Source organism: Callithrix jacchus, chromosome 8, assembly GCF_049354715.1.
Source record: "Callithrix jacchus isolate 240 chromosome 8, calJac240_pri, whole genome shotgun sequence".
Classification (NCBI taxonomy): Eukaryota; Metazoa; Chordata; class Mammalia; order Primates; family Cebidae; genus Callithrix; species Callithrix jacchus.
This window is the reverse complement of record NC_133509.1, coordinates 55,958,796-55,980,332: the sequence shown is the minus strand read 5'-3', so window position 1 is coordinate 55,980,332 and position 21,537 is coordinate 55,958,796. Positions and strand designations below refer to the sequence as shown.

Here is a 21,537-nt window from a genome sequence, read left to right as displayed (position 1 = left end):
ACTTCCGCAAGGACGTGCGTTACTCTCTGCTAATTGGAAGGAGCGCCATGGGGCTGCAGCGAGTCAGGCGCTGGGCTGTCGCCCCCTGGAGCTTGGTGGGATAATGGCACGTAGAAGTGCTAGAGGCGTCCCTGGAGGTGGCTTTGGGTACTCCTGAGCTAAGAAGGATTTCTGGAGAGAGCAATAGAGACGTGATCTGGGCTAGAGGAGCCGGAGAGTGGGGGAGGGGAAAAAAAAAAAAAAAAGAAGATCGGTAGATTGAGTAGCTAGAGAGGTCGGAGATAAGTGGCTGTAGATTTCGGACGGACCCGGAACCCATAGGAATCGAGACCATGACTTATGCTTATCTCTTCAAGTACATCATCATCGGAGACACAGGTAACCCGCAGGTGGTCTGCCTTCAAGGCTGGGGCGGGAATCTGAAGCTCTCTAATTGGGTGGCGGGGGCGGGGCTCACTTAGTGGGCTGGGCAATTCGAGACAGGCGGGCGGTTCAGGGCGGCCAGGGGCGGGGCTCAGGGAGCCCCCTTCCCTAGTCTGGGAAGTCCAGACTCTGGAAGGTGTTGCAGGGTTGCGTGACTCCCGGGGCGTGCTTCTTTCACTTTCAGGTGTTGGGAAGTCATGTCTCCTCCTGCAGTTTACAGATAAGCGGTTCCAGCCTGTTCACGACCTCACAATAGGTAAGTGCATCCACTTGTTACAGAACATAAATTGCTAAAGTGGAAAGTTAGGAGCCTTCAATGTTCGAAAAAGTTACCCCTCACTACTTCAGTCCAAAGTTATGTTAATGAAGTGACTAATCAAACGATACGTGGGGAGTAGTGCAAGGGAGAGTGTATAGTTGAAAGGTAACTTTTTAAAGTGTGAGGAATAGACCCATTATCATATAATTTTTTTCAAATACAATTTGTATGTTTATGGAAAGTCCCACGGAAGAGTAACTGCTGTTCATAAATTTATCTGTGCTTTGCAGTAAATTAATACCAACCTTACTTTTAAAAAGTAAACACCAATACATGAACATTTTTCATATTGGTGAAGAAGCAAACTGAATGTTGCGGTCTGGCACGTCTGCCGGGGGGGCTACCGACCTGCGGGAGTCCCCGAGACCGCCAACGTAGATGTCTCGTTCAACCTGAGGGAGAGAGTGCGCGGAAGTGAAAGAATAAAGGAAAGTGGAGTCTGGAGGGCTAGCTTAGGCTATGTCCAAGCAGCCATTTTATTTTTGCAATACGTTTCATTATATATTTTTCTGAAGTCAAAGTTGTTTACGCCAGATCAAGGTACTTAAGTTACAGTAAGCAAGTTACGCCCACTAAGTTACGCCCAGTAAGTAAGTTAAGTCCAGTAAGTAGGTTACCCCCAGTAAGTAAGTAGGTTACTTCCAGTAAGTAGGTTACGCCCAATAGGTCAAGGTAAGTAAGTTACAGTCACGCCCAGTAAGTTATGGTAAGTTACAGTTACACCCAGTAAGTTATGATGTTACCAAGTGTAAATACTTAAGTTAATATTTTACAATGAAGGTGACGAGGGTCCAAAATTAACACAATCAAGCAATAAACCATAAGGAGCCGAAAGTGGACACAATGCCTCCCAAGTCCTCATATCCATAAAGTAATGTCTGTTAATTATTTAGAATAACATAGTCCCTCTCTCAGTTCCTGCTTTCCCTCAGCTCGACTCCCCCAACCAGGGATCTGTGTCTGGCTCAAGCTCACCTATGGTGAGGCCCATTTCCTAGGGGCCTCACACGGGAACGATCCCCACAATTGAAGAGTCATCCTGCTTTAGAATTAAAAGGCAAATAAAACTAAAACCTCTCCTTTTAAGTAGAAGACTGTGTTAGAGTTCCTCAAACGCACTGGTAATCCTGGAAAATACTAACATTTCCCACACATTTGTGATAAGGCTCTCTGTTATCTCCATAACCCCATCCAAATAAACAAAATAGGTAAAACTAGCTGTCTTGCCATGCAAATAATGGCGTTTCTAAATAAAACCCCTACATCCCCACACTTACCATATTGCGACTTCCAAGTCCCACCTGTATGGAAATCTGAAGCTACCACTGTTCCTAACGAATTTATCTAGAGTCAAATAATTGATGGGTCCATAAAAGGATTTAGAGGGCAGTATCAACCAAAAAGTATTTTAAAGAAAGTATGAGTGAATTCTCACTTTGTGATAGGGCGAAGGATACATGTTTAACAAGGCAACAATGCTTAATTATGCCTCTGGCAATTATTAGAGATATAAAATATATTGTTAAAAAAATTAGCTGGGCATTGTGGTGCATGCCTGTAATCCTAGCCATTTGGGAGGCTAAGGCAGGAGAATCACTTGATCCTGGGAGGCAGAGGCTGCAGTGAGCTGAAATTGTGTTACTGCACTCCAGCATGGGTGACAGAGCAAGACTCCATCTCAAAAAAAAAAAAGTATTGTTTTTGAAAACATATTTCGTAGGCTTTCTTTAAAAAACCTGGAATTGCAAAAAAATACATATTGTTTTAAACAGAGACTAGAGAGTGACTGAGAAATTGTCAGGAAATATTTCCAGAATTTTTAGGAGTTCTTTGGAAAAGTCACAAAACTAAATGTTACCTAATCAAATTTAAGCAGTAACTAACCTTGCTAAAAAATTATTCACCGTTTAAAATTTGACTTGACTTCTTAATTCATTTTATTTGCCCATATCTGCTTTTTGGGGTATTCCTGAGGCCATTAGAGTACCATTTTTTAAGTTCTAGAAGGGAAATGAAGAACCTTAAGAAACACAAAATTCTTTGGAGCAAATAGGCAGCAATAATGGGATTAGTGGCACTGAGTTCAGACAAAGGATGGGTTATAACACATTGAGGAAAGGCAGGAACCTCACAATCCACATGACTGCTGTTCATGAGAATCAGATTCTTTCTCTGTCTTTACTAACAGGTGTGGAGTTTGGAGCTCGTATGGTCAACATTGATGGAAAACAAATCAAACTGCAAATCTGGGATACGGTGAGAGTACAAAATAATTTAGTCTCTGACCAACATCCAAGTATAACAAGAAAAGCTGATGCAAAGGAAAGGGCTGTTAAGGGTGGGACTAATGGTGGGGATGAAGTAGGGGAAAGGTGAAATCAAAGAGAAGCTTTTGATTCTATCTGTAACAGTTACAAATTCTGAATGCCGTATCCTTGTGTTGTAAACTATCCAAGTAATATATTAATTTATTCTAGTAAAAATAAAATCAAACCATATAAGTATATAGAATAGAAAGTAAATGTCCCCTTTTTATACATAAACCCTTTCTCCCTCCCAATCTTGGTTGCTACTTTTGCAGGGGAATCATTACTGATGATTCCATGTGTATGCTTTCGGACTTTTTGTATGCATTTAGATACATAAATATAAACACATCGAAATATATGGTAATAGTTTTGTTTTTATTAGTGTTTACATGTATAGAATTATGACAGAGTAAACCTAGTTGTGAGGCTTAGAGGGTATATTAAACAATCTCTATGTTGTGGAGACCTTGCCATATCAATACACATCGATCTACTTCATTCCTTTTAACCACTGCATAGTCATGGAATGTCAGTAGCATAATTTACTTAATCATCCTCCCATTGATGGAAATTTGGGTTGTTACCCAATTTTTCATTATTGTAAAATTTTTATTTTTATTTTTTTGAGATGGAGTCTTGCTCTGCCCTCAGGCTGGAGTACAGTGGCACGATCTAGGCTCACTGCAACCTCCACCTCCCAGGTTCAAACGATTCTCCTGCCTCAGTCTCTCAAGTAGCTGGGATTACAGGCATGTACCATCATGCCCAGCTAATTTTTGTGTCTTTAGTAGGGACGGGGTTTCACCATGTTGGCCAGGGTGGTCTCAATCTCTAGACCTCATGATCTGCCTGCCTCGGCCTCCCAAAGTGCTGGGATTACAGGCGTGAGCCACTGTGCCCAGCTGTAAAATTTCATTGAATATTCTTTTTTTTAAGACAAAATTTTCCTCTTGTCATCCAGGCTGGAACACCATGGCGTGATCTTGGCTCACTGCAACCTCTACCTCCTGGCTTCAAGTGATTCTAGTTTCCTGAGTAGCTGGGATTACAGGCACCCACCACCACACCTGCCTAATTTCTTTTTTATTTTTATTAAAGACGGGGTTTTCTGCCCAGGCGCAGTGGCTCACGCCTGTAATCCCAGCACTTTGGGAGGCCAAGGCAGGTGGATCACGAGGTCAAGAGATCAAGACCATCCTGGTCAACATGGTGAAACCCCGTCTCTACTAAAAATACAAAAAAAATTAGCTGGGTATGGTGGCGCATGCCTGTAATCGCAGCTACTCAGGAGGCTGAGGCAGGAGAATTGCTTAAACCCAGGAGGTGGAGGTTGTGGTGAGCCGAGATCGTGCAATTGCACTCCAGGCTGGGTAACGAGTGAAACTCTGTCTCAAAAAAAAAAAGATGGGGTTTTGACATGTTAGCCAGGCTAGTATCAAACTCCTGACCTCAGGTGATCCACCTACTTCAGTCTCTCAAAGTGCTGTGATTACAGGTGTAAGCCACTGAGCCTGGCCTGAACATTCTTATTTCCTAAAATCTTTATGCAAATGTTTGAGAATGTTTGTGGAATATCTTCCCAGAAGTGAAAATTCTGTCAAAAGCTTGTACATATTTTCAAATTTGATACATGTGGTAATGCCAAAATTTAGCTTGACTTACTGTAATTTTGCCCTATCCAGATAAATTGCTTTCATGTGTATTATCTCACTTGATTTGTACCTTTTCCCCGCTAAGTAAAATAATACCTTAGTCTCCATCCTAAAGGGAGCTAGCAAATAGTTTGTAATATTCAACTAAAATCTCTTAATTTTTTTGCTTACTTCTTACTATGTGATTCTGTTTCTTCTCTGAACTGAGAGTTAAAGCCATTATATCTACCATCAGTGCACAAATTATTTTTTCATTTTCTCTTTCCCCTCTTTCTTCTCTCCCCAACACTCCTCACCACACCCAAGTGTTTGTCTTAAAAGTAGTTGAAGCTTAAGTCTGTCTGTCTGTCTATCTGGCTAGCTAGCTATATCTATAGATATATTCACTCTCCCTACCCCAACTGGGGAATTTTTGTAGCGATGGGGGTTTCAGCATGTTTTCCAGGCTGGTCTTGAACTCCTGGACTCAAGCAATCTACCCTCCTCAGCCTCCCAAAGTGTTGGGATTACAGGAGTGAGCCTTGGCGCCTGGCCAAAATGGAATGTTTTGATGCCAGGAAAAAACCCAGTAAGTGCCATTTCGTAGTATGGTCATGGCAATGGGTTTTTTTCTTTCTTTCTTTTTTAATTGCTCATATGAGACATGGATGGAAAATGAAAGTAAGAAAGTTGAGAGCTTGATTCTGCTGAGAGAGCATGAAAAGAAAAATAAACAATAAAAGAAAGTTCGGAGCCACTACTTTGGACAGAATCCTTAAGTACTACATGGTCATCCAACTGGCCTAGTTTTTTTCTCTTTCCTCTTAAAATTGTTTTGAGATTAATATTTTCTAAATCATAAAAAGGAACCAGTTTTAGAATACTGTGGTTTTCTATTTGTTTTGAAAATTTTAAAAGATTTATACCTACAACGTAATGTCCATCTAGTCTGCCGCCTTTTGGGTAAGCTTGATCATGTCTCCCTTGTCAACCCTGATCTCCTGCCCATTGTTTACCCATATTAGCTTGCCACCGTATTGACCCATTCTCTCACTTATTTCCAAAGCCATCCTATATGAAAATGTTTAGGGATTACCATTTTAGGTATTTTATTTATTTTTTATTTTATTATTATTATTATTTTTTGAGATGGAGTCTTGCTCTGTCACCAGTCTGGAGTGCAGTGGCGCAATCTTGGCTCACTACGACCTCCGCCTCCTGGGTTCAAACGATTCTTCTGCCTCGGCCTCCTGAGTAGCTGGGACCACAGGCGCATGCCACCATGCCTGGCTAATTTTTTTGTATTTTTAACAGAGACGGGGTTTCACCGTGTTGGCCAGAATGGCCTCGATCTCTAGACCTTGTGATCCGCCCGCCTGGGCCTCCCAAAGTGCTGGGATTACAGGCATGAGCCACCGCGCCCGGCCAACATTTCTTTTCTTTTTTTTTTTTTTGAGACGGAGTTTCGCTCTTGTTACCCAGGCTGGAGTGCAATGGCGCAATCTTGGCTCACCGCAACCTCCGCCCCCTGGGTTCAGGCAATTCTCCTGCCTCAGCCTCCTGACAGGCACGCACCACCGTGCCCAGCTAATTTTTTGTAATTTTTAGTAGAGACGGGGTTTCACCATGTTGACCAGGATGGTCTCGATCTGTTGACCTCGTGATCCACCCGCCTCGGCCTCTTTTTTTTTTGAGACGGAGTTTCGCTCTTGTTACCCAGGCTGGAGTGCAATGGCGCAATCTCGGCTCACCGCAACCTCCGCCCCCTGGGTTCAGGCAATTCTCCTGCCTCAGCCTCCTGAGTAGCAGGGATTATAGGCACGCGCCACCGTGCCCAGCTAATTTTTTGTAATTTTTAGTAGAGACGGGGTTTCACCATGTTGACCAGGATGGTCTCGATCTGTTGACCTCGTGATCCACCCGCCTCGGCCTCCCAAAGTGCTGGGATTACAGGCTTGAGCCACCGCGCCCGGCCCCCCTTTTTTTTTTTTTTTTTTTTTTTTTTTTTTTTTTTGAGACGGAGTTTCGCTCTTGTTACCCAGGCTGGAGTGCAATGGCTCGATCTTGGCTCACCGCAACCTCTGCCTCCTGGGTTCAAGCCATTCTCCTGCCTCAGCCTCCCGAGTGGCTGGGACTACAGGCGCACGCCACCATGGCCAGCTAATTTTTGTATTTTTAGTAGAGACGGGGTTTTACCTTGTTGACCAGGATGGTCTCGATTTCTTGACCTCGTGATCCACCCGCCTCGGCCTCCCATAGTGCTGGGATTATAGGCGTGAGCCACCGCGCCCAGCCACTATTTTATTATTTATTTATTTATAAAGACGGGGTTTCACCATGTTGGTCAGGCTGGTCTTGAACTCCCTACCTCAGGTGATCCGCCTGCCTTGGCCTCCAAAGTGCTTGGATTACAGGCATGAGCCACCACGCCCCACCTCATTATAGGTATTTAAAAGAGATCAGGTTGTCCAAAGTTTTTTTTTTGTCTTTATTCTGACATTTATATGGATTTAGAGGAGGATATTTAAAAAAATATTTTATATATGTATGTGTGCATGTATACATATTCCTAAATAATGCTAAAGAAGAGGTAGATATTGTACTGTAATTAGTATAAAATACTGATCAAATCAAATTAATTTTACTTTGGAATGCATTAAAAAAATTTTTTTTCCCCCTGAACAAATCCTTCATTGGAAGGAATGCATTAGGAAAACAATGTATCTGACTTTCTGGGAGTTGATACTTCAGACTGTATGTCTTAAGCAGTATAGTATGATGCTTCCACTTGGGAGAGATTAGAAAGCTATTAATTCTCTCATCAAACCTTCATCTTCCTTCTTTGCTGCTGCATTTTTTTTATTTTTGAGACAGGGTCTCACTCTCCAACCAAGCTGGAATGCAGTGGCACAATCTCCACTCACTGCACGCTCAACCTCCCCAGCTCAAGCAGTCTTCCCACCTCAGCCCCCCGAAGTGACTGGGACTATAGGTATACACCAATCACACCTAGCTAATTTTTTGTATTTTTTGTAGAGACAGGGTTTCACAATATTGCCTAGGCCGGTCTCGAACTCCTGAACTCAAGTGATCTGCCCACCTTGGCCTCCTAGAGTGCTGGGATTGTAGTCATGAGCCACAGTGCCCGGCCGGCTGCTTCAGAGTATTTTACTGGGGATGGACAAGGATACCTGGGACTGATGCAGAGAAGCCCAATTTGAACTGCTCACTCTTTCTAGCTTACTAGTTCAGAAACTTTGGTTCATGAACTAGATTGAGATGAAGTAGAGTGATCTGATTTTAAAAGGTTTTCTCATGACCCACTGATAGCATTTTCAGCTGCTAAAGTTAAATGCTGCCATGTGGTTGAAACATCATGTGGGCCTCCCTCAAACTTTTCCTTTTAGTTCTTGGTAAGCTGTGAGGGAAGTAGAGGGAGGCTTTCAACCATAGCAGGAGAGGAGAAAAAGCGCTAAAAGGAAAACAAGGCCAAATGTAAGACATTAGGGAGTAACACAAAACTTTTAAGTATTTTTTTAATCTTAAAATGTTATTGGTATTATGACAAAGGACTTTAGAATTAATTTTTAGTTTTGGTTCTGATCCTCTAACAGCTATGCAACTCACTGAAATGTTTCTATGATTTTTATTTTATTATTATTATTATTATTTTTTTTGAGATGGAGTTTCACTCTTGTTACCCAGGCTGGAGTGCAATGGCGTGATATCGGCTCACCGTAACCTCCGCCTCCTGGGTTCAGGCAATTCTCCTGCCTCAACCTCCTGAGTAGCTGGGACTACAGGCGCAAGCCACCATGCCCAGCTAATTTTTTGTATTTTTTTAGTAGAGAACATGTATTTTTTTAGTTTTACCATGTTGACCAGGATGGTCTCGATCTCTTGACCTCATGATCCACCCGCCTCAGCCTCCCGAAGTGCTGGGATTACAGGCTTGAGCCACCGCGCCCGGCCTCTATGATTTTTATAGAACGAGATTCTTTTGTTGTTAAAAAAGTAACTTTAGAGTTTGTATACTGAAATTCTCTTCTCACCTACAAACCCCAATTTAGGTTATATGATATAGTGACTAAGAGGACAAGCTTTTGTCCTAGGAAGTACTAAGGATCCTAAGTTTAAATTATGGCTCTAGCACTTAATAAGCTTTATGATTTTGGGCCACTTATTAAACTTGTGTGAGACTCATTTTTCCCATTTTTAAAAGGGAAAAATAGTCTGGGCATGGTGGTTCACCTGTAATTCCAGCACTTTGGGAGGCCAAGGCGAGCAGATCACAAGGTCCAGGAGTTTGAGACCAGCCTGACCAACATAGTGAAACCCCATCTCTACTAAAAATTAGCCAGGCATGGTAGTGGGCACCTATAATTTCAGCATCTTCGGAGGCTGAGGCAAGGAGAATTGCTTGAACCTGGGAGGCAGAGGTTGCAGTGAGCCAAGATTGCACCACTACACTCCAGCCTAGGCAATAGTGCTAGACTCCATCTCAAAAAAAAAATTAAAAAACAAAAAAGGGAGGAATAGTAATATCTGCCCCAGGGTTGCTAAGAGAAGTGAATGAAATAATATATTAATCTAATCATCTCTTGTATTTCTTAACACATTGTATATGCCAAAAAACAATTTATAGTACTATTGCAGTGTTATAATTAGTATTACCACTATTAGTGGTATTATACTATGAGAAAGCTGTTTCTCTTCCCATGTCCTCAATCATGATTCTCCCACTTGTAAGATATAAATCATAGTCTTACCTACTTTTATGTAGGGATATAAGGATAAATTATTTCAAGAATGTGAAAACTTTCTTAATAGGATAGAGTCAATGTCAATGTAAAGGGTATTCACATTATTTAAAAGATGTTTTTGTTTTCCCTAAAGGAAATAAAAGAACTATTCCATCAAGAAATCAAAAGTACCCAGTATTATGGGGTCATAAATCACTCAATTTTAAATAGAACTTAATATCTTTGTCCAACTGGAAATGAGATTAGAGTGTGAACATTTGGATTTTTCTAGGAAAGCTCTGTTCTGGGCCCTGGGCTTCTTCTCTGTTCCTTATTCCTGTTTCCTATGACAGGAGCCCAGAAAGAGACATCTAGGTAGTCTTGCATTGTCAGTGGAACACTAAAGGTCAGTTAGAAGATACTCAGTTTAAGTGCTTTTAATCTAATTTTTACACTGATTCATTGGAATGAAACTTCTATTAGACCAAATACGATGTGTTCAACATCATATTTGGGATTGAAAAAACGACATACACTCAGTTTCCAGTCCTATTTCCAGTTGTTCTTTCATGAGGATACTGGAAAACATACTCAAATATCTTTATCATGCTGACTGTGGGGTGCCACGGGTATTTAGTGATGGCGATCCCGGGATGCTAAACATCCAGTAATCTGATGGACAGTCTCTCAGGAAGAGTAAGTGACTTGCCCAAAATATCAATGCATTCCCACAGAAAAATACTGATTTTCCACCTGGGCTTCTTCTCAGGCAGGCATGTTTTCTTTCCCTAATTCTCTTTTCTTAATAGAAGTTCCTTTTTTAGTTAAGTCCTTTGTATTAGGGTAGCATGTGATCAAGTCAGTTCTGCAGAAATAACCTAGTTTTGTTGGGATTTTTTGTTGCCATGTTGGTGGGAAAGGCTGGGCAAGAATCCTTCCGTTCTATCACACGTTCCTACTACAGGGGAGCAGCTGGAGCACTGCTGGTGTACGACATTACAAGGTGAGCCAGACCTGGTGCATGGGAGGGAGATTCTTCCCTATGTTCTCTAAAGTTTTTTTTTTTTCTCTATCTACTGATTCTGTCAAGGATGTTAACTAGGAATGGCCTCTCTAATATTTTTCTTTACACATATGGCTTCTCCTCTTTTCCTATACACTTGGAGTTGTTTTGGCCTTTTGAAATGTGTGTCTGACCCACATTCTAAATTTTTCTGCTGTAGGCGTGAAACCTTCAACCACCTGACCTCATGGTTAGAGGATGCCCGGCAGCACTCTAGTTCCAACATGGTTATCATGCTCATTGGGAATAAGAGGTAAAATTGTATACATGTGAATAATAGTTAACAGGAATCATCTCGGTACTCTATGGATGTTGATATCCTAGGTCCCAAACTTTCTCAGTTTATGGTGGTCGTAGTGTTTCATTAAAAAATCGTTGGCCGGGCACGGTGGCTCACACCTGTAGTCCCAGCACTTTGGGAGATCAGCCTGACCAACATGGTGAAACCCTGCCTCTGCTAAAAATACAAAAATTAGCTGGACATGGTGGCGGGTGCCTGTAATCCCAGCTACTCAGGAGACTGAGGCAGGAGAATTGCTTGAACCCAGAGGTGGAGGTTGCAGTGAGCCAAGATCATGCCACTGCATTCCGGCCTGGGCAACAGAGCGAGACTCCATCTCAAAAAAAAAAAAAAGTTTTATTGTGATAAAATATATATGACATAAAATTTACCATTTTAACTATTTTTAAGTGTACAGTTCTGTGGTATTAAGAATATTCGTTGTTCTGCAACAATCGCTATCCATCACCAGAACGTTTTCATCTTCTCAAACTCTATACCCATTCAATACTAACCTCCGCATCTTTCCTCTCTCATCCCCCTCATCCCCTAGTCCCTGACAACCATCATTCTACTTTCTTTCTTTCTTTTGAGACAGAAGTTTCACTCTTGTTGCCCACGCTGGAGTGCAATGGCATGATCTGGGCTCACCACAACCTCTGCCTTCCAGGTTCAAGTGATTCTCCTGCCTCAGCCTCCCAAGTAGCTGGGATTACAGACATGCACCACCACACCCAGCTAATTTTGTATTTTTAGTAGAGATGGGGTTTCTCCATGTTGGTTAGGCTGGTCTTGAGCTCCCGACCTCAGGTGATCCACCCACCTCGGCCTCCCAAAATGCTAGGATTAGAGGTGTGAGCCACTGCACCCAGCCTCTTTATCTCTATGAATTTGACTGCTATTGATACCTCATATAAGTGGACTCGTAATATTTGTGCTTTTGTGACTGGCTTATTTCACTTAGCATAATGTCTTTAAGGTTTATCCATATTGTGGCATGTGTCAGAATTTCCTTCATTTTTAAGGATGAGTAATATTCATTGTATGCATATACCATATTTTGTTTATCCATCTGTCTGTCCATGGACACTTGGGTTGCTGACATCCTTTGGCTATCGTGAATAATGCTGCTTTGAAAAGAATTCAGAGAATTCTTTTGGGTATATGCCCAGAAGTGGGATTTCTGGATCATATGGTAATTCTGTCTTTTATTTTTTGAGGAACTGCCATTTTCCATAGCAGCTATTTCATTTTACATTCTTACCAGCAGGGCGCAAGGATTGCAGTTTCTCCCCATCCTTAACAACACTTGTTATTCTCGGTAAATTGTTCTTGACACCCACAGGCCAAAAGAAATACCTAATAGTTTTATTAAATAGTTATACCCAAGCAACATGAGTATTTTTTATAACTACTTAGTAACTATTTGAAAATAAAAAAGGCCAGGTGCAGTGGTGTGTGCCTGTAATCCCAGCACTGGGCGGATTGCTTGAGCCCAGAAGTTCAAGACCAGCCTGGGCAACATAGTGAGACCTTGTTTCTACAAAAAAATTTAAAAGTGAGTTGGGAGGATCACTTGGGCCTGTGAGGTTGAGGCTGCAATGAAGCCATAATTGTATATTTCACTCCTGCCTCAGCAACTGGAGTGAGACCCTGTATAAAAAAAAGAAAAAATATTTGTATTTCATTCTTTTTTTTTTTTTTTTAGAAAATAAACTGGCTCTTTAATGGGGAATGGGAGGAAGGGCTGTCCGGGCAAGAATGGGGTTAGACTGTCAGAAGCGCAGCCCCCGGCGGGCTAAGTCAGCTCGGGCCTCCTGTATCTGGCTCTGCAGCTCGCGTGCGGCATCTTCACAGTCATGAAACGTGGCCACACGATAGCCCACAGTGCCCAGGGCATAGCAGCCGGCGGACACCAGCAAGTAGGCGGGCAGTGGCCACAGGACTTCCTGGAAGGACAAGGACAGCTCCAGGCCCAAGGCTCCCGTGGTCAGGGCCGCCCAGGTGGAGCCCAGGATCGCCAGTCCCCAAAGCCACTGCGCTAATTTCATCATGGTCACTTTTGGCCCAGCGTCTCCCCTTCCCCGGCGGCCCGGCCTGTATTTCATTCTTAAATAGCAACAGTTACCTACTAAAGACCTGTGTGTGTCTGTTGGGCACTGTGTGGCTTCTCAAACCATGGAATCACAATTGCACACTGCTACTCTCATTTCCCATTCCATATTGATTTTTGTGTACTGCTTACTTTTTTATAACAGCAACTGCCAAAAACAGCTTCTCAGAGATATAAAGATATTGAACAGATTTTATCATAATCTGATGTTGACTCTGCAAACTATCTTAAGTTTGTAATTCATGTAGTATCCTTGTGTTGAGTGTTGCTGTGTTTTCCTCAGAAGTTTAAAGTATCCCATGGCACCTTTGTGAGTTTGTAGTAATGCACAGACTACACTATTTGAGAACTGTGGCCACAGGCTAATTTTTGTTTATTTGTTTTTGTTTTCAGATGTAGTCTCGCTCTGTTGCCCAGGCTGGAGTGCAGTGGCACAATCTCGGCTCACTGCAACCTCCACTTCTCCTGGGTTCAAGTGATTCTCCTGCCTCAGCCTCCTGGGTAGCTGGGATTACTGGTGCACACCACCACACCCTAGCTAATTTTTAGTATTTTTAGTAGAGTTAGGATTTCAGCATGTTAGCCAGGATGGTCTCGATCTCCTGACCTTGTGATCTGCCCGCCTTGGCCTCTAAAGTGTTGGGATTATAGGCATAAGTCACCATGCCCAGCCTAGGCTAATTATTTTTATTGGATCAATCAATTTATTGAAAACTACTGTGCCAGACTCTGAGTTTACAAGGTGGGAAAAAGTCATGCCCTTGCTCTCATGGAGCTTACAGTATAATGGGGGCATAGATGTTAAATATAAAATTATTTGTATCAAATTTTAAATTGTGATAAATGCAATGGAGGAAAAGGGGGTGCTATGAAAGAGTAACAGGATCTACTTTTGATTAGGAGTGATATTAAGCTGGGATCTGAAGGATGGGCCAGAACTTGCTGGGCAAAGATTTTTTTAAAGGATATTACTTAGGGGGAACAAACATATGAATGCCTTGAACTTGGAAGAAACTTGACACCGTTATAGAAAGAAACCGAGTAGGGTTGGACTTGATCAAGAGGGAATAGTGCCAGATGAGGTTGGAAAAGTAGGGACCAGACTTCATCATCTTATAGGCTTGAGCAAGCATTTTGGATTTTATTCTAAATACATGGAAATTGAAGTTTGGGAGATGAGGGATTAAAAAATAATAATAAATAAATACACTAGAAGCATTTTAAAGTTGTAAGTAGAGAAGTGGCTTGATCAGATTTTAAAAGATCACTCTGGAGGGGAACAAGGGCTGAAGTAGGATCATAGTTGCAATAGTCCAGGTGAGAAAGAATGGTGGCTTGCTCTAGGAAGTAACCCTGGAAAGATAGTGAAAAGGATGATTTTAAGGTACATTTTGGAAGCACTTCACTTTGGGATGGATTAGATATTTGGAGTAGGGAGGAAAGGGTATCAATAATAACACTTTGGTTTTTGGCTTATGCCATTTACTGAGATACAGAAACCTGGAGCAAACACAGGTTGGGGGAAAAGAAGTTCCATTTTGATGTGCTAAGTTTGAAGTGCATTTTATGTATTTGTGTGGAAATGAAGAATTCACAAATGTATAAATCTGGTGCTTAGTAGAGCATCTGGGCTAGAGGTACAAATTTGGAAGGGTTGGCATTTAGATAGTTCTTCCCTGGTGTTCACACAGCTGATGTATAATAAATTAAAATATTGTTGATATGTTGTTCTTTAATAGTCTTACACTTTTTTTTCAAGGAGTTGGAAAAACTGGAAACTTTCCAAATGAAAATTTTCAAATTGAAAAATAAAAATCACAAACAGCCCAACCTTGCCTTATTCTTCAGGGTTTTTTGTTTGTTTGTTTTTTATTTGTTGTTGTTTTTGAGACAAGGTCTCATGCTGTTGCCCAGGCTGGAGTACAATGACATGCTCAGCTCGCTGCAACCTATGTTTGCAGGGCTCAAGAGATCCTCTCACCTCACCGTCTTAAGTAGCTGGGACTACAGGAATCTGTCACCATGCTCTGCTGATTTTTAAATTTTTTGTAAAGACAGGGTCTCACTGTATTGCGCAGGCTGGTCTTAAACTCCTGGTCTCAAGTGATCCTCCTGCCTCAGCCTCTGACAGTGCTGGGATTATAGGCATGAGCCACCACACCTGACTCTTTAGCCTTTTATCGTGTTTTTCATAAGGTCTTTTGATGCTGTTTTTATTCCCTTTCTCAGTCCTTAGCTCTATCTTTTTCCCCCCATATCACCTAATTTTTTTTTTTTTTTTTTTTTTTTTTTTTTTTTTTTTTGAGATGGAGTCTTACTCTGTTGCCCAGGCTGGAGTGCAGTGGCGTGGTCTTAGATCACTTCAACCTCCACCTCCTGGATTCAAGCGATTCTCCTGCCTCAGCCTCCCAAGTAGCTGGGATTACAGGTGCAGATCACCATGCCTGGCTAATTTTTGTATTTTTAGTAGAGAGCAGATTTCACCATGTTGGCCATGCTGGTCTCAAACTCCTGACCTCCTGATCCGCCTGCCTTGGCCTCCCAAAGTGCTGCGATTACAGGCGTGAGCCACCACACCTGGCCATATCACCTGATTTTATAATGTCACTTTCTCTGAATTCCCTGGTGGCAAGCTTCTTTAATATGCACTAGTAATAAAAACTAGTGAGAATTAAGACAACTGCATTTTCCTTATTCCTGCTTCATTCTTTTCTTGTGGATTGATTCCAGTAAAAAGAAAGATGGGACTGGGCACAGTGGCCCACTGCTACTCTGGAGGCTGAGACAGGAGAATCGCTTGAACCTGGGAGGCAGAGGTGGGAGTGAGCCAAGATCACGCCACTGCACTCTAGCCTGGGCAATAGGAGCGAAACTCTGTCTCAAAAAAAAGGAAGATGCTTATCACTGCTGGATGAGACATCTTATGACTTTTCTACTTTCTAGTACTAGAGTTTTTCTTTTTTTGTTTTTTTTTTGGTTTTTTTTGAGACAGAGTCTTGTTCTGTTACCCAGGCTGGAGTGCGGTGGCATGCTCTCGGGTCACTGCAAACTTTGCCTCCTGGGTTCAAGCAGTTCTCCTGCCTCAGCCTCCCGAGTAGCTGGGATTACAGATGTATGCCACCACACCTGGCTCATGTTTGTATCTTTAGTAGAGACGGGTTTTCACCAAGTTGGTCAGGCTGGTCTTGAACTCCTGATCTTGTGATCTGTCCTGCTTGGCCTCCCAAAACTCTGGGATTTTAATTTTTTTATTTTTTTAAAGTCGGGGTTTCATCATGTTGGCCAGGCTGGTCTTGAACTCCTGACCTCAGGTGAGCCGCCCACCTCGGCCTCCCAAAGTGCTGAGATTACAGGCGTGAGCCACTGCGCTCAGCCCAAAAATCTGGGATTACAGGCTAGAGCTACCGCAACTGGCCGAGTTTTCCTTTCTTTCTTTTTTTTTTTTTTGAGACAGAATCTAGCTCTGTCACCTAGGCTGGAGTGCAGTGGCACAATCTTGGCTCACTGCAACCTTGGGTTCAAGGAATCTCTTGGGTTCAAGACATTCTCCTGCCTCAGCCTCCTGAGTAGCTGGGATTACAGGCATCTGCCATCATACCTGGCTAATGTTTGTGTTTTTAGTAGAGACACGGTTTCACTGTGTTGGCCAGGCTGGTCTCAAACTCCTGACCTCATAATCTTCCCACCTCGGCCTCCCAAAGTGCTTGGATTACAAGCGTGAGCCACTGCGCCTTGCCAAGTTTTCCTTTCATCATCTATACTTTGCTTTCCTTGATCTCAGAAAAACAAACAGTAGGGCATAAGCTTTGTGTAACTATGGGGGCTTGCCTAACCCTTGATAAGCCTTTTTCTCTGTAATAGAGTGAGGTATTATCTTTTAACTATGCAGCAGCTGCCCTAAATACGAAGAATATTTTCCAAGGGCCTACAGAAATCAGTAACTCTATATGAGAGTATCTTGTAGGATCTACATTCTTTATGGAATAACTGGCCATTGAAACCATGATGGGATTCTTTTAGAAACAGAGTTTCCTCTTTCACTTGATCCTTTTTTTAGTTTTCTCCTTAATTAATCTCTTGCAGTGACTTAGAGTCCCGCAGGGATGTGAAGAGAGAAGAAGGAGAGGCCTTTGCTAGGGAGCATGGACTTATATTCATGGAAACTTCAGCCAAAACAGCCTGCAATGTTGAAGAGGTACTATTTGGAAAACAGTGGGGAAAACTCTTTAGAGATTACACAATTATCTTTGTCATTTTATTCAGAATTCTTTTCTCCTATAAGAAATGGGTAAAGAGGGGGAGGTGGGGAGGGATAGCCTGGGGAGAAATGCCAAATGTGGGTGAAGGGGAGAAAGGAAGCAAAACACACTGCCATGTGTGTACCTATGCAACTGTCTTGCATGTTCTGCACAATGTACCCCCAAACCTAAAATGCAATAAAAAGTTAAAAAAAAAAAAAAAAGAAAGAAATGGGTAAAGAAGGGAAGTCTTGTGGTCATAGTGGCCACATCTGTCATTCCTTATAAAGGAATCATCCCATTTTCTTTTACCTTGATTTCCAAGGTTTTACTTTTGCTTTGGGTAATATTATTTGGCAAGATTAGACACCACGTTTGTTACTAGTAAATCGGTCTGGTTGGAATGTCTAATGGATTCTACTGTAGTCATTCCTAGGCCTGGTGTTGATGGTGTCTTCGGTAACTAGTGGAGAATAGAGCATGCTTGTTTTATTTGTAGAAGGTACCAGCCTAGGAACATCTTGGGTCAGAACCAGAATATCACATAATCCCCTCGTTTTTTTTTTTTCTTAACTACTCTTAATGGCTTTTGGGAGACCTTTTTGTTTTTTTGTTTTCTTGAGACTGAGTCTTATTCTGTCACCCAGGCTGGAATATAGTGGCATGACCTCTGCTCACTGCAACCTGCCCCTCCTGGGTTCAAGTGATTTTTGTGCCTCAGCCTCCCAAGTAACTGGGATTACAGGCATGTGCCACCCCGCCTAGCTAATTTTTATATTTTTAATAGAGACAGTGTTTCACCATGTTGGCCAGTCTGGTCTTGAACTCCTGACCTCAAATGGTCTGCCCACCTCGGTTTTCCAAAGTGCTGGGATTATAAGTGTAAGCCACCATGCCCAGCTGACCTGTATTTTTTACTGCTTTCTACTGGTTCCTAATTCACCTTAGAAATTCAAATATGAATAATAATTAATATCCTGTTTCCTTAATTTCTCTACCTGACCTTGAAACTGAAGTTATGATTTATGTCTCTTTCAGGCCTTCATTAACACAGCCAAAGAAATATATAGGAAGATCCAGCAGGGTTTATTTGATGTCCACAATGAGGTAAGAAAGAGTAGAAGTGCTGGCAGTTAACTTTGGTTTGTTCTGAATAGGACTGGAGGTTCCCTAGAATGGAGTGATTATGTTCCCTATCCATCATTATACTATTTAAAAGCTCTGCCAATTCTTTTTTTTTCCTTTTAATTTTTAATCTAGGTACACAGAGACCAGTCATCATTTTATGTTTTCCTCGTCTGACACCCAGGATGCTTAAAGAGACTATTCATGATCTAAAAGACTTAAATAATATGGGAAATTTTCTTCTCAACCTTAGTTTTTTACTATTCCAGAGCATAAGGGAGGTATAATTCATAATTGCTTAGGAGAGTCATTTCTCTAAAGCAACTTCTAGAACAAAATGAAAAGAATCATATTCTTCTTCTGCTTTTTGCCTCCTCCACTCTTACCTAATCACACCCTAATTCTGCACATAGCTATGACATCAAAGTATAATAGTGTACCTTAAAAATGAGCACAGGGGCCAGGCGTGGTGGCTCATGCTTATAATCCCAGCAGTTTGAGAGGCTGAGCTGGGAAGATTGCCCCGAGCTGGGAGTTTTAGACCAGTCTGGGCAACAAAGAGAGACCCCTGTCTCTATAAAAAATTTAAAAAATTAGCCAAGCATGGTGGCTCACACCTGTAATCCCAGCACTTTGGGAGGCTGAAGCAGGCAGATCACAAGGTCAGTAGTTCAAGACCAGCCTGACCAACATGATAAAACCCTGTCTCTACTAAAAATATGAAAATTAGTCAAGCGTGATGGCATGTGCCTGTAATCCCAGCTACTCAAGAGGTTGAGGCAGGAAAGCTGCTTGAACCCATAAGGCAGAGGTTGCAGTGAGCCGAGATCACACCACTGCACTCCAGCCTGGGCAAAAGAGTGAGACTCCATCTCAAAAAATAAAAAATAAAAAATGAGCACGGGGTGCAGTGGCATACCTGTAGTCTCAGCTACTTGGGAGGCTGAGGCAGGATCATTTGAGGCCAGAAGTTTGAGGCAATAGTGCACGACAATCATACCTATGAATAGCCACTGCACTGCAGCCTGGGCCACATAAGGAGACCTCATTTCTTCAAGGAAAAAAAAAGTACAGAAAAGCCACTTCTAGTCAACTACGGTATTTAGACCACAGGTAGTCATCTTATTCTTACTGTTATAGATTATTGTTCCACAGTAGTCTGGCTAGGGCACATGGTTACTTGTCGAGGTCAAACCTGGTTTTAGAAGATATAATTAATGATTTCTCCTTTCTCCCCTTTCTTTTTTCTTTTCTACCCTGGGATACAAGCAGAAATAGCCCCCTCCTCTCTCTCATTTACTTTAACGCTGAGGTGGGAACTATTGCCTCTTTTCTTTTACAGGCCAATGGCATCAAGATTGGGCCCCAACAGTCAATTTCAACATCAGTGGGACCCAGTGCCTCCCAGCGGAACTCTCGTGACATAGGGTCCAACTCTGGCTGCTGCTGAACATCTGGCTTGATCTCTTTTTTTCCTTTCTGGAATAGCTTCAGAATAATAGGCTTAATGAAAGAGATCTTTCTTGCTTTGGCTGAGAGGAACCTCTTTTAAGGTGTGATGTTTTGCCTTTCCTCCTAAAGACCAGGGGAGTATTTGGGCCCTTACTGACCTGTCCTCCTTCTGGGACAGGAGCATTCCCTATAGATTAGGGCTCTTCTTATCCTCCTATACTAATTACTAAAATGTTAGGATCAAAGCTGGTTATAACAGTAGTTAAAAAATAAATACTTTCATAAGCATATACAATCCACTCCCCACTAAGAATTAGGGTCAAGGACATTCTGCTTGAACACTTACAGTTACCAGGATCGGCTGGCCTTTGGATGATAGATCCTCTGCCTAGGAATTTCATTGAGTTTTTTTCTTCCTTGCCTTTGGAGGTCTACTTGCCACTTCCTAAGAATTCTTGTAGAAAGCAGTTCCTTCTACTTGGACAAGAACACTGAGTACTTCTCTGCTATCCTATTGTTAGCTTCTATCTCTTAGTGTAACTTCAAAACTTTTGAAAGCAGTGGAGTTGGTCAGGGACATGTGACCACTTATTACCTAAAGAAAACATTTGTTCCCTGTTCATTTTATTTTAGGGACCAGATCTAACATAATAGTGTCTTTTACAAGACAGACTTCTATTGTTTCATCAAACTCACTTCTTAACTAGACCTAGACTTTCTATTCCAATCAAGCTAATCTACTTACTGAACGTGACATATTTATTCCTAGTTTCATACCTTTGCGCATGCCCTACTCTCCACTAACTATATACTTAAAAGTTCAAAAATTTTTTCTTTTGTAACAGACTTAGGGACTTCTAAGCAATTATTAACACAGTATCCCTTAGTTTTCATATGTTGGTTATTCATATGTATATTTATATGTATATTTATTTTTATGTATGTTACTATGTAAATATGCTTTGCAATTGTTTTTGTATGGAATCCTGTCTTTCCATATAAGTTGTAAACTCCTTCAGAGCAGGATCTGTGTCATTCCTTTATTTTTATAACTCACTCCCTCTGCCATTCCTGTACCTAGTGCTACTCATTATGTGTTCATTGAATTTGACTGACATACTTAAAAATTTAAGGTTTATTTTACACTTTAAAGGAAACAAAAGACTTTAGAGTCATCTCTTTGTAATTCTGACCCTCTTATTTGTTTACCCTGGGGTTCTATACTCTTCTTTTCCCTCTCCTCTCCCACCTCTCCCACCTTCCCTTGTCTCTTTGCCTCCATGCCATGCAGCATACAGTAAGGCTGCCTGCTACAAAGCAGTAAGATAAGTGTGTACTTATCCAGCCATTCTCTTTTCAGAGCACTTAATACTATCTTAGCCAAATTTGCCTTTGCTTCACTTACCATGCAGCCTTCTGGGTCAGTTGCTATATATATCTTTTTTGCTTGATGTCCCATTCTGTTCCACAGGTCTGAGGTCTCATGAATTTTTCTACTTTCTTTTTGCTGTTGATGAATTGTTTCATTATTAAATATATGCATGTATTAAAGCTGTTCATACTCCATGTGTCATTGCTGATTGTATCCCAAACATTAGTAGATACTCTCCTCTTAGGCAGTTGTATCAAAGATAATGAAGAAACCTCCTCTTTGGGATTAATTTTATACTGGATTCTGACCCCAGTAGTAGTAGTAATAGTTAACAGGGCACCACAGGAAGTTGGAAGACATTTGGGGTATTGCTTTCTTTTTTTTTTTTTTTTTTGAGATAGAGTCACTCTGTCAACCAGGCTGCAGTGCAGTGGCACAATCTTGGCTCACTGTAACCTCTGCCTCCCAGG

General features: G+C 41.7%; 2 protein-coding genes across 2 annotated transcripts; one reads left to right on the top strand and one right to left on the bottom strand.

The window, feature by feature from the left end:
- Nucleotides 1-260: 260 nt before the first annotated feature.
- On the top strand, nucleotides 261-21,261 carry RAB2B (RAB2B, member RAS oncogene family). Its single transcript, XM_002753774.7, has 8 exons — nucleotides 261-378; nucleotides 608-679; nucleotides 2,931-2,998; nucleotides 10,345-10,427; nucleotides 10,648-10,740; nucleotides 16,964-17,075; nucleotides 18,157-18,225; nucleotides 19,586-21,261. Exons 1-8 carry the CDS (start codon nucleotides 333-335, stop codon nucleotides 19,691-19,693), a joined length of 651 nt encoding a protein of 216 aa, XP_002753820.1. The 5' UTR covers nucleotides 261-332; the 3' UTR covers nucleotides 19,694-21,261.
- Nucleotides 12,444-12,862, bottom strand: LOC103795666 (dolichol-phosphate mannosyltransferase subunit 3). Its single transcript, XM_009005721.5, has one exon. The coding sequence runs from the start codon at nucleotides 12,819-12,821 to the stop codon at nucleotides 12,543-12,545; it is 279 nt and encodes a 92-aa protein (XP_009003969.5). The 5' UTR covers nucleotides 12,822-12,862; the 3' UTR covers nucleotides 12,444-12,542.
- Nucleotides 21,262-21,537: the final 276 nt, after the last annotated feature.